The sequence below is a fragment of the Choristoneura fumiferana genome, chromosome 16 (genome assembly GCF_025370935.1).
Source record: "Choristoneura fumiferana chromosome 16, NRCan_CFum_1, whole genome shotgun sequence".
NCBI classification, from domain to species: domain Eukaryota; kingdom Metazoa; phylum Arthropoda; class Insecta; order Lepidoptera; family Tortricidae; genus Choristoneura; species Choristoneura fumiferana.
In genome coordinates, this window is record NC_133487.1 from 790,028 (window position 1) to 804,284 (window position 14,257).

A 14,257-nucleotide genomic window follows, 5' to 3' on the forward strand; every position below is an offset into this window, starting at 1 on the left:
ATAGAAGATACCTTGATTGAATAGGTACCTACCTACTCATATCGTGCGATACTAAAAATGTACAAGTGTAGTGTGTGACAATATTTTTTTATTTCATGTGACGTTAGACTTAATAATTATCGTCTTATGTTAATACCAGACACCAAAATTCCAAAAACGAAAAGCCAGCCAATCCTATTATCAGCAATTTTTAAGCAACTGAACAAAACAATGCTAAAGTAGGTACCTACTCATAAAACAATTCTTATGCGTTTCCGATTGAGAACGCACTAAAATTTTATATAGGTACGTACGAATTATTACCGCCACGTTCAACCATTTTGCGTCATATAATATGTAAAATTAAGTGGCGCCTTCGATCAATTTCTACTGTTTATTGTCTTACTCGCTCGATGCTATCGAATTGAATGACGATACATAATAACTCCGCTCGTTTGTTATCAGCTCAACAGTTTGCCTACACGGCCCTCTACGTACGGCGCACGCGCACGTCAGTGGCAAAATGGCGCTCAAAACCGGTGCCAGCTTCGTGAGACTCAACTCCTTACGTCAAGCAGTTCGAGTGAGTTTAGATTTATCACCTACTTTGATAATAAGACCCTTTAGTGCAGTGTTTGGGGACACTAGGAAGGTTAAGTCACGCTACGTCACTATGTAAACAAGCCACTTGTTATGCATGTTTTCGTAATGAAGTGGAATATTATGTACGGCGAAGTCATGCAAATTCGAAACAGATTTCAACATGATTTTATTTTAATCATATGAGTTTGATTCAAACAAAAAGTTCTTTCTTTGGATATAAAGCCATTGTTTATCCACCTTATCTGACATGCTCATAGTTGGGATGTATGTTATTAAGTTAATATTAGATTAGAATACGTCGGCAAATTTTTCTATCTTTCTTTTCGTTCGTTCACGTACGCGCGTCCCCCTTATTGCGAGCAAATCGTTATATTATCATTATTGTTACCATTAACTTTAAAAGATATCAAATTAAAACTTTTGAAATTATTAACTTCTAATTAAGAAAGTTTTACAGTTGCTGTCAACGCACACACGTCCAGAAATTCAAAATGGAGGGAAACAAGCGGGATTCCCTGGAGCAAAAGCTGCCTACGTGACGCAGATGAAGTTCCTGAACGAAAATAGCTACGAGCCCATTCCTATTTACCGAGTGATGGAGAACAACGGTGAAATTATCGATAAAAGGGAGGAACCCAATATCGAAAACGAGACTCTGGTATCGATGTATAAGACTATGGTCCAGCTTAGTCAAATGGATAAAATCATGTATGAGTCCCAGAGGTAAGAACAAGGATATCTTGATTAATTATCCTAAATTTAAGTCGGAGTTTGAAATTAATAGAAATCTTTTGTTACCCGTTATAAAGGACACTTCCTTGGATTTCAGTCTGAATTTCATCGAATTAGTCTATTAAGGGGCTGTTTCACCATCCATTGATTAGCGTTAACCGACGGTTAAATGTGATGCCGTCTCCGTCTATTCGAACAAAACAAATAGAGACGGCATCACATCTAACCGCCAGTTAACACTAATCAATGAATGGTGAAACAGCCCCTTAGACTATTATAAATAAATAAATATCACGGGACAATTCACACCAATTGACCTAGTCCCAAAGTAAGCTTAGCAAAGCTTGTGTTATGGGTACTAAGCAACGGATAAATATTATTATATAGATAGATACATACTTAAATACATAGTAAACACCCAAGACCCGAGAACAAACATTCGTATTTTTTATACAAATATCTGCCCCGACACGGGAATCGAACCCGGGACCTCAAGCTCCGTAGTCAGGATCTCTAACCACTAGGCCATCTGGTCGTCTAATTATATTACATATATTCTTCGTTCAAAATATTAAATTAAATTTTTCAGGCAAGGCCGCATTTCCTTCTACATGACGAACTACGGTGAGGAAGGTGTTCAACTCGGCAGTGCCGCAGCTCTATTGCCCCAAGACTTGTGCTACCTTCAATACCGAGAGGCGGGGGTTTTGCTGTACCGGGGAGTAACGGTCACGGAGATGATCAACCAGTGCTACGGGAACTGTGAGGACCCTAGCAAGGGCCGACAGATGCCCGTGCATTATGGGAGCAGCCAGAGGAATATCGTTACGATTTCTAGTCCGCTAGGTAAGTTAAAGCCCATAGGGTTGTTTTGTTTTCCTTGTGTCTCCGTCGGTCTTCGGTCAATACCCTTTTTCTCAGAAACGCAAAGCTGAAATTAATGTCAAATAGGTACTAAAATATGAAATCACTTGCAAGTCATTAAAAAAAGTTTTTATATTTTCCAGCTTTCCAGCATTTTTCGATTCAGTGATTAGTTTGCGAAATATTTAACTTTAAAGTGCAAATTTTCATTAAAATCGAACGTCCCCCCCCCCCCTCTAAAATCTAAACCGGTGGGTGGTTTTTTTTTAAATCAGGATGGTAGTTAGTATATAAAACTTACAAGGAAAACTATAACGGTCAAGTTTGCTTGAGAATTATTAGAAGTTTAATAGTAAATAGCAGCCTAAGGTATAAAATGTACCAAAACTTGGAAGATTCCGTATAAAATACGAAATCTTTAAAAAAAATATTAACTTTTTTTTTCGTAATGGCAACGGAACCCTATTGACACGCTCATGGCCGGTTTTTTTTTCTGTTCATCCATGTCGGTAACAAATTTAAAATGACATCACACTGCATTTTCTACATTTCATTAGGAATAGATCTGCTAAAACTGCATTGTATTACTGCATTTATTGTATTGCATGTTTTGACCCAATGCAAATTTGTTTTGAAGCTTCAGTGCGTGAGTTTGACTTGTACTCGGCTGATTTTTGTTGTAGTCACAAAAATAATGCTCCAGATGACCTCTTTTTCCAGCCACCCAAATGCCACAAGCCGTCGGCTCAGCGTACGCATTCAAGCGCATGCCCAATAATGACCGCTGCGTCATCTGCTACTTCGGTGAAGGCGCCGCATCGGAGGGCGACGCACACGCAGCTTTCAACTTCGCCGCTACGCTGGACTGTCCCGTCATTTTATTGTGGTGCGTATTATTTTCAAGCCAGATATTAAGACAAGTGTAACAAGAATGACTAAGACGTCTATATTCCTGGTCGATTATCAGCTCAAATAATAAGATAGGGCTGGCCACATCATCACTACCCGCTGTCATTCACGTGAAACGTCGCGACATCCGCGTTGCCGGGTCATGTTATGCGGATATTATAAGCAATTTTGTTTCACTCAACGACGGCACGCAGAGGTGATGTGGCCATGCCCATAAATCTCAGGCGTTTCACATGTCGCATTATTGCCTTTAATAAAAGGCAGATATATCCATCCAATAAATATCCTATTGATCATAAACTAAAATTCCTAATGAACATACGTAATACAATAAAGAGATAGAATGCAATCCTAACGGATTGTTATTATTTTTAATCTTCTGGTTGTTAATTGCAGCAGAAACAATGGATACGCTATATCTACACCAAGTAGCGAGCAGTACCGCGGTGACGGCATCGGCGCCCGCGGACCGGCAATGGGACTCCACACTCTGCGCGTTGACGGCACTGACACTCTCGCCGTCTACAACGCCGTCCGGAGTGCCCGCGATATCGCCGTGGGGCAGAACAAGCCTGTCCTTATTGAGGCTATGTGCTACCGGTGGGTAAAGCCCATAACACTTTTTGGCAGGATTTTCTAGCAACACCTTACATACGATCATTGGCAAATTGTCTTCAAGGGTGGTTGATGCGATAAAAAGAATTAACTGCTGATGTACTTTAGAATGTAGTACGAATAGAGAATGGCTTAGAAGAGTAGATCCTTACTACTTAATATTATAATTACGAAAGTTATTACTCACCTTACCTTTTTAGAAATTTGGTATCAAGATGGTTTTAGCCCAGGGGAGAACAACGAACAGTTTTATCATATTCCCGGTAGGATAGTGATAAATGATTTCTCTGCTGACAAGGTCGCGGGCAAAAGCTAGTATTAAACTAGAATCCCACGTTCTTCGTTCGCATTTTTAACGTAAAAAGGATGAACACGGCCACTAATTCCTGTTTTACTGTTTCATGTTGTATACTCGATACTATAAAAATATAAAATGTATTTCTAAATAGCATGTATAGCGATAAAAGGTGTTTCTCATAGATATAGATAAGTAGATAGATATTTTCGATTAATATTTACGATAAAAAAGTACGGAATGGTTTTTGTTTGATGACCGTCATAGAGTATAATGAGTTTACCATTTTTCAATAAATGTGTTTTTTATTTAGATACACTAGTGTTTGCCTGCGACTTCATTCTTCTTCACTGACCGAGTTTTTTTTTATTTCATAGCTCGCTGTTACCGTTGCAGACGGAGTTAATTTCGCATTTGAATTGAAACATTTATCTTAATAATAAATAAATCAAAATGTGTTCTCAGAGTTGGACACCACTCAACATCCGACGACAGCAGCGCGTATAGGTCCTTAGAAGAAATAGATAAATGGAACAAAGAGGAGAGCCCTATTAGCAAATTTAAATCTTATCTGGAACGTAGAGGTATAATTAATTATTCATTTTGAAAATATTCATTTATTTATTTATTTATTGAGAAACAAACAGTCATATATAAACATGAAATTGTAGACAAAGAAATACAAACAGACCTATAGTTTCCTTAATGATTCATGTAAGAAAACGTGACAACACACAAAATTGCTTTATTATAGATACACCTATCCTTATCACTATTGCGAGTGTTATCCTACGATGTACTCTCCAAGGTTTATTTGAATGCTTTTTAAACTAACATACAAATTTACTTTTCTAATTAACATACAATGTAGTAATTAAGATACTTATACCGCCGATTAAATCAAAATGTTAATGCTCTGGTCATAGTTGTATAAGTTGCTGGTATTCAGCAGTAGTAGGTACACACAGACAGGCACACACACACCATAGTAACTGTTAATAGTAGTATACTGTTATTGAAGTTTCTTGCGGCGCATTCTTCTTGGCAATGATGGTCTTTCCGAAAGCGCTGGTAGTTTAAAAACGACATGTAAAAGTGCCCATTGCGACCTATTTACTGAATAAATGATTTAAATTTGGATTTGAATTTGAATTTGATACAGTATATTTTAAGAAAAACTCTAGCACTAGCAACTTCTTAATCTAGCACTAGTCGTTAAGAAAAGAAATTTTAAAAAAAACACGTACTGTATGAGGTAAACCAAACAAATATTTTCTTTTAGGATTGTGGGACGATGAGGCCGATAAAGCATGCCAGAAGGAAGCTCGAAGCACGGTTTTAAAGACAATGCAGGAGGCCGAGAAAAAGAAAAAGCCGCATTGGAAAGAAATGCTCGAGGACGTCTATTATGACATGCCACCAAACCTCCAGTTAGTATATCAAAATATATTATTATTTCTGACTTGCGACCCATCTTGAACTTGCTCGAGTTTAAGACTATTAAATGGGTCCTACACTTTATATCCTGATAACATTGCCTTTATGATAATTTGATAATAATTGAAAATCATCAAAAAGCATAAATTATTTTATTACAATAAAATTAATTACTTCATGAAATTAATTACATTTTATTTATTTACACGAGATTATTACTCAATATGTTGTTGTTGTTTCGAAATTTTATTCATTCATTAATTCATTCAATATTCAAATGTGTTTTTGTTTTTAGAAAACAAATGAGGGAAATGGAAAATCATCTGAAGAAATACGGAGAACATTATCCTTTGAATCAATATCAAAGCGAATAGACACCAATAGGTTGAATTATTTTGGTTGTAAATTAAAAAAAAGTTTTTTTTGGTTTCATAATATTTGTTTTATTTTATCGAATAAAATAATCGACACTTGAGACATCACTAGACCACAAGTTTTTATGTTTATGGTAATCACAAGATAATAAAAAAAACGCTTGCTGCTTAAATCGGAACGTGAATTAATTAGCTGTCATCTGTCAAAGTGACTATCTATCTATCTGTACGAAGTACGAATTTCCGAACTTGGTGAACGTGTGAGAAGTTCATGTAAACAACCTATTTTCTTTACATATATTTAGACAATATCGAGTTAAATACGCCACGATACTATGATGAATGCCGCTACTCCTTTCGTTCGCGCCGATGTGACCGCTGTTAAATTTCATAAAAGCTTCATATTCGCGGGTAATTGTCTTGGTTATGTTTAGTTGTTTCGTTTTCGATTTTTAACTATAAAATTATCCGTTTTAGGTACTGGAAGCTACACAAATATATTTGATAAGCATTCTTTACAGTCTCTTCAAATCATACATACATTAAAAGGACAGAAAATTTACGCTTTTGTGCCTTCAAAATGCGAGAAAAAAATGCTTTGTTTTGGTGGAAAACAGTTTACCATTCTGAAGATTAGTGGTGCCATTGAAGATGTGTGTGTACGTATGTTCGAGCCAGTAGTATGCGACGACTGGCTTCACTCTGCTGTGTGGATTGACGAAGATACAATAGCTTTATTGACTGCACACAATACTGTTCAGGTACCGAATATGATATCAAAACGAATAGAAACTTCCACAAATATGACGAGTTTCAAATATTTTGTCATAGTTGCATGCTTACAGCTATAAATTAAAAGACAACCCCTGTTCAGAAAACCTTTATTAACCGGTCAGACACATGTATACTTTGGTGCTGTCAGGTGTCATTGGCAGTAATGGTTGCTAACCTAAAGCGACTGGTTGCCATTAAGCAAACAAGTTGCAGTTGAAGCTATAAATTTGCTTTCTTATGATCACAGGTAGAATAAATAGAATTAATAGTAGCAGTTAACTGTGGCTTGTTTAAAACTTACTTCAATATCAGGTTATTAAATGACATGGTCTGTTTTTACAGTTTTGGAACACAAACACACAAACCCTACTTTCCCAACACAAGAGTCCTGATAACTCGATCCTGTACAGCGGACTTCTGGTGCTATTAGAAGATGATGTGCTGGTCTTGGCAGGGACGGTGTTCACAGAAGTCATCGCACGGTTTGGCAAGGAGTCAGCAGCCTTGTGTAACTTGAAAGGGCATCGGGTATGTTGAAAATTGAACTAAAAACATATATTTCAAACATCAATGGTTCATAGATTCGTAAATCAAGATTCTTAGATTAAATTAGTAAGATACAATAATCAGGTGTGGCATTGAAAACTTTTAAAAACCATAGTTTCAAACATAGGGTCATTAATTTAAAGTTGAGCTTCCACCTCTGACTTTTTTTATTAATTATGTGCCGAACTATTTTGAGGTTTAAAGTTTAAGCTTTTTAGTGCCTGTATTGTATACACCTGTGAAATTTTTCAATGGTGAGTGTGAAGTTCCTGATTCACACTGGGTGCATGGGAGCTACAGCAGAAGCCCGAGAGATTCCTATGCTTATTCTGGGAGAATTCTTGTGCCCAGCAGTTGGATGTGTATAACCCAGAGTTGAATTATATCATTAAATAGATCTCTTATAATAATAATAATAAATTCATTTATTTCGGGCAACTTGGCCCATACAATAAATACCTTACAGACTAACATACATATTTATAATCAATAATATTTAAAACTAATTTGGTGACAAAACGGCGTGACCCCTTTGAGTCACCGTCTCTGACGTCGCTATCATCAGCAGCATGGTGCCCCGGAACCGCTGGAACATGACGTCTTATACAGAACATATTTCTGTTAATACTTACTTTGTTTTATGCTAATGTTTATTTTGTCACATACAATAATTATATTTTGGTTTTATTCCAGGGTGTAATATTCTCTATATCTTGTGACCTACAAAAGGAAATAATCGTCACAACATCCGATGACAGATCTGTTCGTATCTGGGCTTCAAACAGCCAAGACAACCCCCCTAACACTAGAAAATATTGGAAACACGCAAACATCATATGTAAGCACGAGTTGTACGGTCACTCAGCTAGAGTCATGAGGAGTTGCATCATGAACAACTTAGTTGTTTCCATTGGTGAAGATGCTACTATATGTTTATGGAATCATCAAGGAACATTACTAAGAAAGAATGTAGTGCACCAGAATAGTTGTCTTTGGTCTTTAGACGCTGATGATGAGAGCTTGGTCACCGGTGGGGGTGACTGCGGAGTCATGGTGCATCCACTTACTATTGCTACTGATTATTCAACCAATAATGTGTTAGTCACAAATGCTGGAGTGAAGAAAGTAGTTTTTACAGCTAGAAGAAATATAGTTATGATGACAGATGATGTATTGGTTTATTATGATGTGAAAAGCAAAGAAAAGATCGAATATGCTTTGAAACATACATCAACATACAAATTGCTTAGTTTGTCACCATGCAAACAAATTATTGCTGTCATTGACATGGATGGTAATCTAGATGTGTTAATTGAAAATTGCAAAGAAGATTGTTTACAGAATGTTATCAAAACTAAATTAGAGTTTGGTAAAATTCTTTCCATGCATTGGGGGGATAATAGACATTTGATTTTATGCTCACAAGATGGTGTTGTTAATGTTATTGCAAAAAGTAATGCAGTTGAAAAAGTTTGCAGCTTTAATTTGCCAGTTTGCAAAGAAAGATGGCTGACAGCAACTGCTGTAGATTTTAAGAGCAACATGGTTGTCTTAGGAGATAGGTGTGGCAATATACATGTATATGTTAAAGGTGAAAAGGACCCTTTGAAAACTTTTCGGAAAGTCCATGGAAGATATGGACCTACCTCAATAACAATTAAAGAGAATGAAGTTATAAGTACTGGTAGAGATGGTACTATTAGATATTTTGCTAAAGAAGATATAGAAGTCAAATACATGAGCAGTAAAAATTTAGATTTTCCATGGGTTGAGAAATTCCTAGATAAAGATGAGAAGATTGTTTGTGGATTTCAAGAAAGAGATTTTATTGTTTATGATGTTTTCAATAATTGCAAGATGCTTGAAGTGCCCTGTGGGGGCGGCCATAGATCTTGGGATGTTGTTAGACAAATAGACAAAATAAATGGCAAATATGATGAAGTTATAAAGTTGATCTATGTAAAAAATCCTGATGTACGGTTAGCCACTTTTCATTTGAGTAAAATAGTTTCAAGAAATGTTATAAATGGTTCACATTCCAAAGAAATAAATTGCCTTAAATGTTATATGAATAGACCAAAATGGTTTTACGTGTCTGGCGGAGAAGATACAACATTAAGGATATCTAGTCTTGATTCTAAAAATGTATTTTTAGATAGAGTTCTGTATAAACATTTATCAAATATAAGGACCCTGAAGCTCTTGGAATTAAATGATGAAAAAGCACTTCTAATATCAGCTGGCGGAAGAGCACAAATGTGTGTCAACATTCTTCGTTTTATTAATAACGACGATGACGTAAAGGTGATCATGGAAGAAGTACTAGACTATCAAATTAAAGGCACAGACAAAGAAAAAAAAGCAAACCAAAATTGGAGAAACTGCGCCATAGATTTTGATCCAGAAACTAGAATTATGGATGTAGAAGTAATTAATCGTGATGATGACGAATTTGTTATTTTCGCCGGCTGTTCAGACGCGTTTTTAAGAATATATTCACTTAAACTTGGAGAGAAAAGCGCTCTCAACCCAATAAACGAAGTGAAGTACCATAAGACTTGTATATTAAAAACACATTGCATCAAACTTGATAATAAAGACATTTTAATAACATGCACAACTAGAGGTGAAGTTGCTTTATGGGATGTTAGTGATTTAGGAAAAGAAAATTTGCAACCATTTTTCAAAACAACAACTAATAAATCAGGAATAAACAGTTTAGATACAAAAGTATTGATAAATGACCAGATTTTAATAGCTACAGGAGGAGATGACAATACTATACATTTGGTATTACTCAAGCTCCAGAATGACTTGGCCTCTGCTGAATTAACGTCTTCTTGGCTTTTGGACTCTCTGCATAGTTCTCAAATAACTGGCTTATGTTTTTCGGATTGTTATCTAGTGTCTGCCTCTATTGATCAAAGAGTGAGCTTGCTGAAATGGATGACAGATGCCGAAGGGATCAGCTGTGAGTTTGTGGCGCAGACGTTTTGCGATGTGGCGGACGTGCAGGGCATGGATTTAGCTGGAAGTACCAGGTAATCAGCACTTTTTAGGGTACTTTATCTCGAAAAGAAAACCGGCCAAGTTTGAGTCGGAATCGTACACCAAGGGCTCAGGTCCTATACTACGAAATGCAAAATTCTAACTTCGTATCTTCGCCGTCCCGCTGACATTATATTGTTTAATACGAGAGCGAGAGGGACGGTACGATACGGACTTTGAGTTTCGAATTTCGTAGTAGCCCCGCTGTACAGGGCCGACTCTAGCTTGATCAATGTAGAGACAGATTGTCTACACCGCTTCCGCACCTCTCCAAAAGCGCTACCGTAATTTTATTTCGCCCTGGGAACTGGAAAATGGCGACCCTTCTTCCCCGCCCTGGCCTTGTAGATCTCTAACTAAATAATACGAAAAATGAGGGCATCTCACTCAAGAGCTAAAAATTTTAATTTTATTTTATTTGTTAGTGTAAAACGTGATCACCTTTTTTATATAAGAGGGGGTAAACGAGCATGTGTCACCTGATGGGGAGCAATCACCGCCGCCCATGGACACCTGTCAACACGAGGGGTATCACAGGTGCGTTGCCGGCCCTTTGAGAGACTGATAGGATGTACCGCTCCGGAAACACTGTCCCAGGAAGCTGGTTCCATACTTTAGGTCGGTAACCTCAAGTTCATAGGTCAATGGGAAGTTAAAATTCTCAGAATATCATGTTACAATAAAAGCTGACTTTGGTGGTTCTCATTCTTTTGTTTTCAATTTTTTTTTTAAACGAAAACTGCAGTATTTCACTCGATATGGTGGGTTAAAAAATCACAACCGCAAAAACATAGTTAAGTACTTTGTTTATCATAGAGAGAGAAGGCATGAAGTATTTTCTAACTTTAAAATTTGTATTACCTTAAAAAATATAAAGTTTCTGCCTCTTCTTGTACCCTAGCGTATATTCACAATTATTGTGATAATCTATACCAGACATATTTTATTTTATTTGCAGCGAAACAATCACAGTGTGCGTCTACGGCAAAGGAATGGAAGTTATTCAAATAAATAAAGTAAGTTGACAATAATAAATCTGCCTAAAGACACCTTGTGTTTTAATTTAATGGACTTATACCTACAAACTAACAATATGTAGTTGCATTCCGTTGAAACTATATGTATTACAGATACAAAAGTATAAGAAAACATTAAGTACTTATAAGAAAAAACAATTTAATTTTCATCATCACATCACCAGCCGGAAGATACGAAAGTCTCCCCCTTAGAACGCCACAGTTAACGACAACTCGCCACTTGCATCCACTGAATTGAATTTACAGTTAAATTCGTTATCTAAGCCTTTTATAGGAACTGAAGTGAACACTAAATTGACAACGTTGCCTTTAGCTAGTTATGAGATAAATAATGGGAGGGAAGAGACATACACTCGTACTTAAATAAGTGTGTTAAGTAACCAATCTAATCGAAGTAAGTGCTGCTTATTAGTTGTGCAATGATAACGTTGTATTAAATTAACTCGTGGCTCACAATGACTTGGCCAATGAGGGCTATCGTTTTATGTCTCACTAGATGGCGCACTGTTGCGTGAGGTTTTTAAGTATGGCTTTCAAAGTCTGTTTTTACGGGCGTGAAAACAAAGTTCAGATTAAAATCATATTTAATACACCTTAAAACCGTACCATAAAAATATCGATCATGCCACAGTGTTGCATAGTCCCCGTTTTGTTCGGAAAAAAGGGGGGACAAAGGTTTCCGAAAGACAAAACTGTCTCAAAACCAGACATTCATAGCCCCGTAACGCATAATTGCCATAATTAATTTCAGATAATGCAAAATACTCACAAAATTATTCTAATTATAAATAAACCCGCGTAGCTCACCCAAAAACTATAAGATTTGACATTTCGGAAACCTCACGCTACACTAGCGCCTCTAGCGGCGAATTCATTCGCGATAGCCCTCATTGCTCTGTCGCGTAAACATACAATTTGCCTAGTAATTTTATCCCACTAAAAATATAGCAAAATATATTATTAGGCACATAGTATAAGGGTGACAGACACCCTTGACCGGCCCGGATAAAAATGAAAAACTGACATGGAAATACCGTCCCTGTTTTTTCTGTACACGCCTATAGAAACTGAACATAATTAATTTCCGCAAAATAGCACAGGAAAATGGCATATTTTGGCGGCAAAATATGTACATCAATGAAACTTTGTTTATAACTTTTATCTTGGCACTAGAAATGAGGATCTGCCGAGTCCTACCAACATTTAGACGTCGTAAGGTATAAAATATACCTAAACTTGGAATGTTCCGTACAAAATATGAAATCCTTAGAAAAATATAACTTAATTTTGAATGAAATACTTATGTACATATATTATACTTATGCGCCACGGCGACAATTATTCTAACATCGATACGCGTGTGGAAATTTTGCAATTTGTTTGTTCACAGGCGTTATGTCGAGCACCTTGTGAGATTTATTATCTAAGAATAATAGTAGATTGTACAACGAGAGCATAAAACGAGCCATTTTACCCGAGACGTTCATATAGCAACGAGCCTGACAAGTCGAGGGGAAAATGGGTTTAGTGCTCGAGTTTACACTCTGCTTTTCACTTCGATGGCGAGGACATGAAATAGCAACAGTGGTAACATACTATGTAGTACTTATCTAAACAGAAGGTTACAAGTGAAACTAGGTAGGTATTACTAAATTAAAATTTTGTTAATAATAATAATAATAATAATAATAATAAAATCTTTATTCAATAAGACAAAATTGCACAAGAGAGGAATGAACAATTACAAAGAAAAAGACAACTTAGGTTAAACATAGCACAATTAAAAAAGTTGAATCCTGACTCACAAACTAGGCAAGGCCCGTTAAATAAGTTTTCGTGTTAAATAGGTTTTCGTTTACATATTTTGTTCTTTGACTGTAGGTACATAAACTGTACAAAATATTGATTTAACTTATGCAAACCAGCTGAGTTTTTCGATCGCCGTCCGATAGATATATTATCGCTATCATACAGCTTCCTGTCAAATACGAAATGAAGATATTTGCATTATCTATACTTGACATAATGTGTATGGTAACTCCGTTATTGATATTGATAATACACTTCTTTTGCATGAGCAGAGCGCATAGGAATGAATTTACATATTTGTGCAGGTGGGCAGAACCGCGTATATTTAGTTATGGACTTATCGAGCTGTTTACTTCTACAGTTAAAAATAGGCACTGGCTGGTTATGGAGCATGAAATTTATCAGGTTTTAAAGATAAATGGGTACGGCCGCGAATTTTGACCAATGTGACATAGAAATAACATAAAAAAAATACGTGACGTTACCATAAAACGTAACGTAAATTTTTATAAAGCCTAGATCATACTGGTAAATATTCTCATTAGATAACGTATGTATGAAAAAAAAAACATGTCATATAATATAGTGAAGTTTTTATTTTTACAACTTTTTTTTTTACTAAAAGTTGTAGTTGATAGACATAAAGTTAATAAAATACATTATACATTTTATTATCCTAAAATTGACACCCATTGTACCACACACAAACATATACAAATTATTTATCTATTAAAGTTTCTGACGATGCTGATCCTAAACCTGTCCTATATGAGATCTATAGAGCTAAACATGAGAATGTGGAAGTACCCTTTAGTTAACGAACATCTTTCCAAAAAGTGTCTCTTTACATGCCTCTATAACACTGACAATAAGGTGCACATTTATAAGCATAACGAATTTGGATAAGTGGTTTTTTTTTTAGATGGTGAAGAGAGTGAGCAAAATCGCATTTATGAGTTGAGATTTGTATTGTACCTAAGTACTGGTCAATTTCTCATTTCGAATTCAAAACCTCTCTACTTATCGCTTTTGAACAATGTTTGGCATTCTTAACCTTCTGGTGACTTTTTAAAGATGTAATCGCGACTGTAGGTACGTATCATTTTTGAGAAAAGTTTCAAATAAGATTATTATTATTTGTTTCTTAATAATCGGATTATATTTAAAACAATTTGTTTGTTTTGTAAACAGGTAGGTATATATGTAGTTTTATTCTTATGTTATATTTAAGGGGG

At 36.0% G+C, this 14,257-nt stretch overlaps 2 protein-coding genes across 5 annotated transcripts; both read left to right on the top strand.

The window, feature by feature from the left end:
• The first annotated feature begins 440 nt into the window (after nucleotides 1-440).
• Nucleotides 441-5,869, top strand: BckdhA (Branched chain keto acid dehydrogenase E1 subunit alpha). Of its 2 annotated transcripts, none has more exons than XM_074098899.1 (8): nucleotides 441-562; nucleotides 1,028-1,305; nucleotides 1,904-2,160; nucleotides 2,899-3,064; nucleotides 3,484-3,687; nucleotides 4,463-4,581; nucleotides 5,280-5,427; nucleotides 5,730-5,869. In XM_074098899.1, the coding sequence occupies exons 1-8, from the start codon at nucleotides 503-505 to the stop codon at nucleotides 5,806-5,808; spliced, it is 1,311 nt and encodes a 436-aa protein (XP_073955000.1). In that variant the 5' UTR covers nucleotides 441-502; the 3' UTR covers nucleotides 5,809-5,869. The 2 variants fall into 2 exon arrangements, with proteins under 2 accessions (XP_073955000.1, XP_073955001.1); XM_074098900.1 differs by having other exon boundaries at nucleotides 449-562; nucleotides 1,040-1,305.
• A 71-nt stretch (nucleotides 5,870-5,940) lies between these two features.
• LOC141436059 (tRNA (34-2'-O)-methyltransferase regulator WDR6) lies at nucleotides 5,941-12,740 on the top strand. Of its 3 annotated transcripts, none has more exons than XM_074098895.1 (6): nucleotides 5,941-6,219; nucleotides 6,286-6,569; nucleotides 6,925-7,110; nucleotides 7,822-10,169; nucleotides 11,135-11,192; nucleotides 12,604-12,740. In XM_074098895.1, the coding sequence occupies exons 1-6, from the start codon at nucleotides 6,144-6,146 to the stop codon at nucleotides 12,670-12,672; spliced, it is 3,021 nt and encodes a 1,006-aa protein (XP_073954996.1). In that variant the 5' UTR covers nucleotides 5,941-6,143; the 3' UTR covers nucleotides 12,673-12,740. The 3 variants fall into 3 exon arrangements, with proteins under 3 accessions (XP_073954996.1, XP_073954997.1, XP_073954999.1); XM_074098896.1 differs by having other exon boundaries at nucleotides 5,941-6,081; XM_074098898.1 differs by having other exon boundaries at nucleotides 6,135-6,219; nucleotides 6,330-6,569.
• The last annotated feature ends 1,517 nt before the right edge of the window (nucleotides 12,741-14,257 follow it).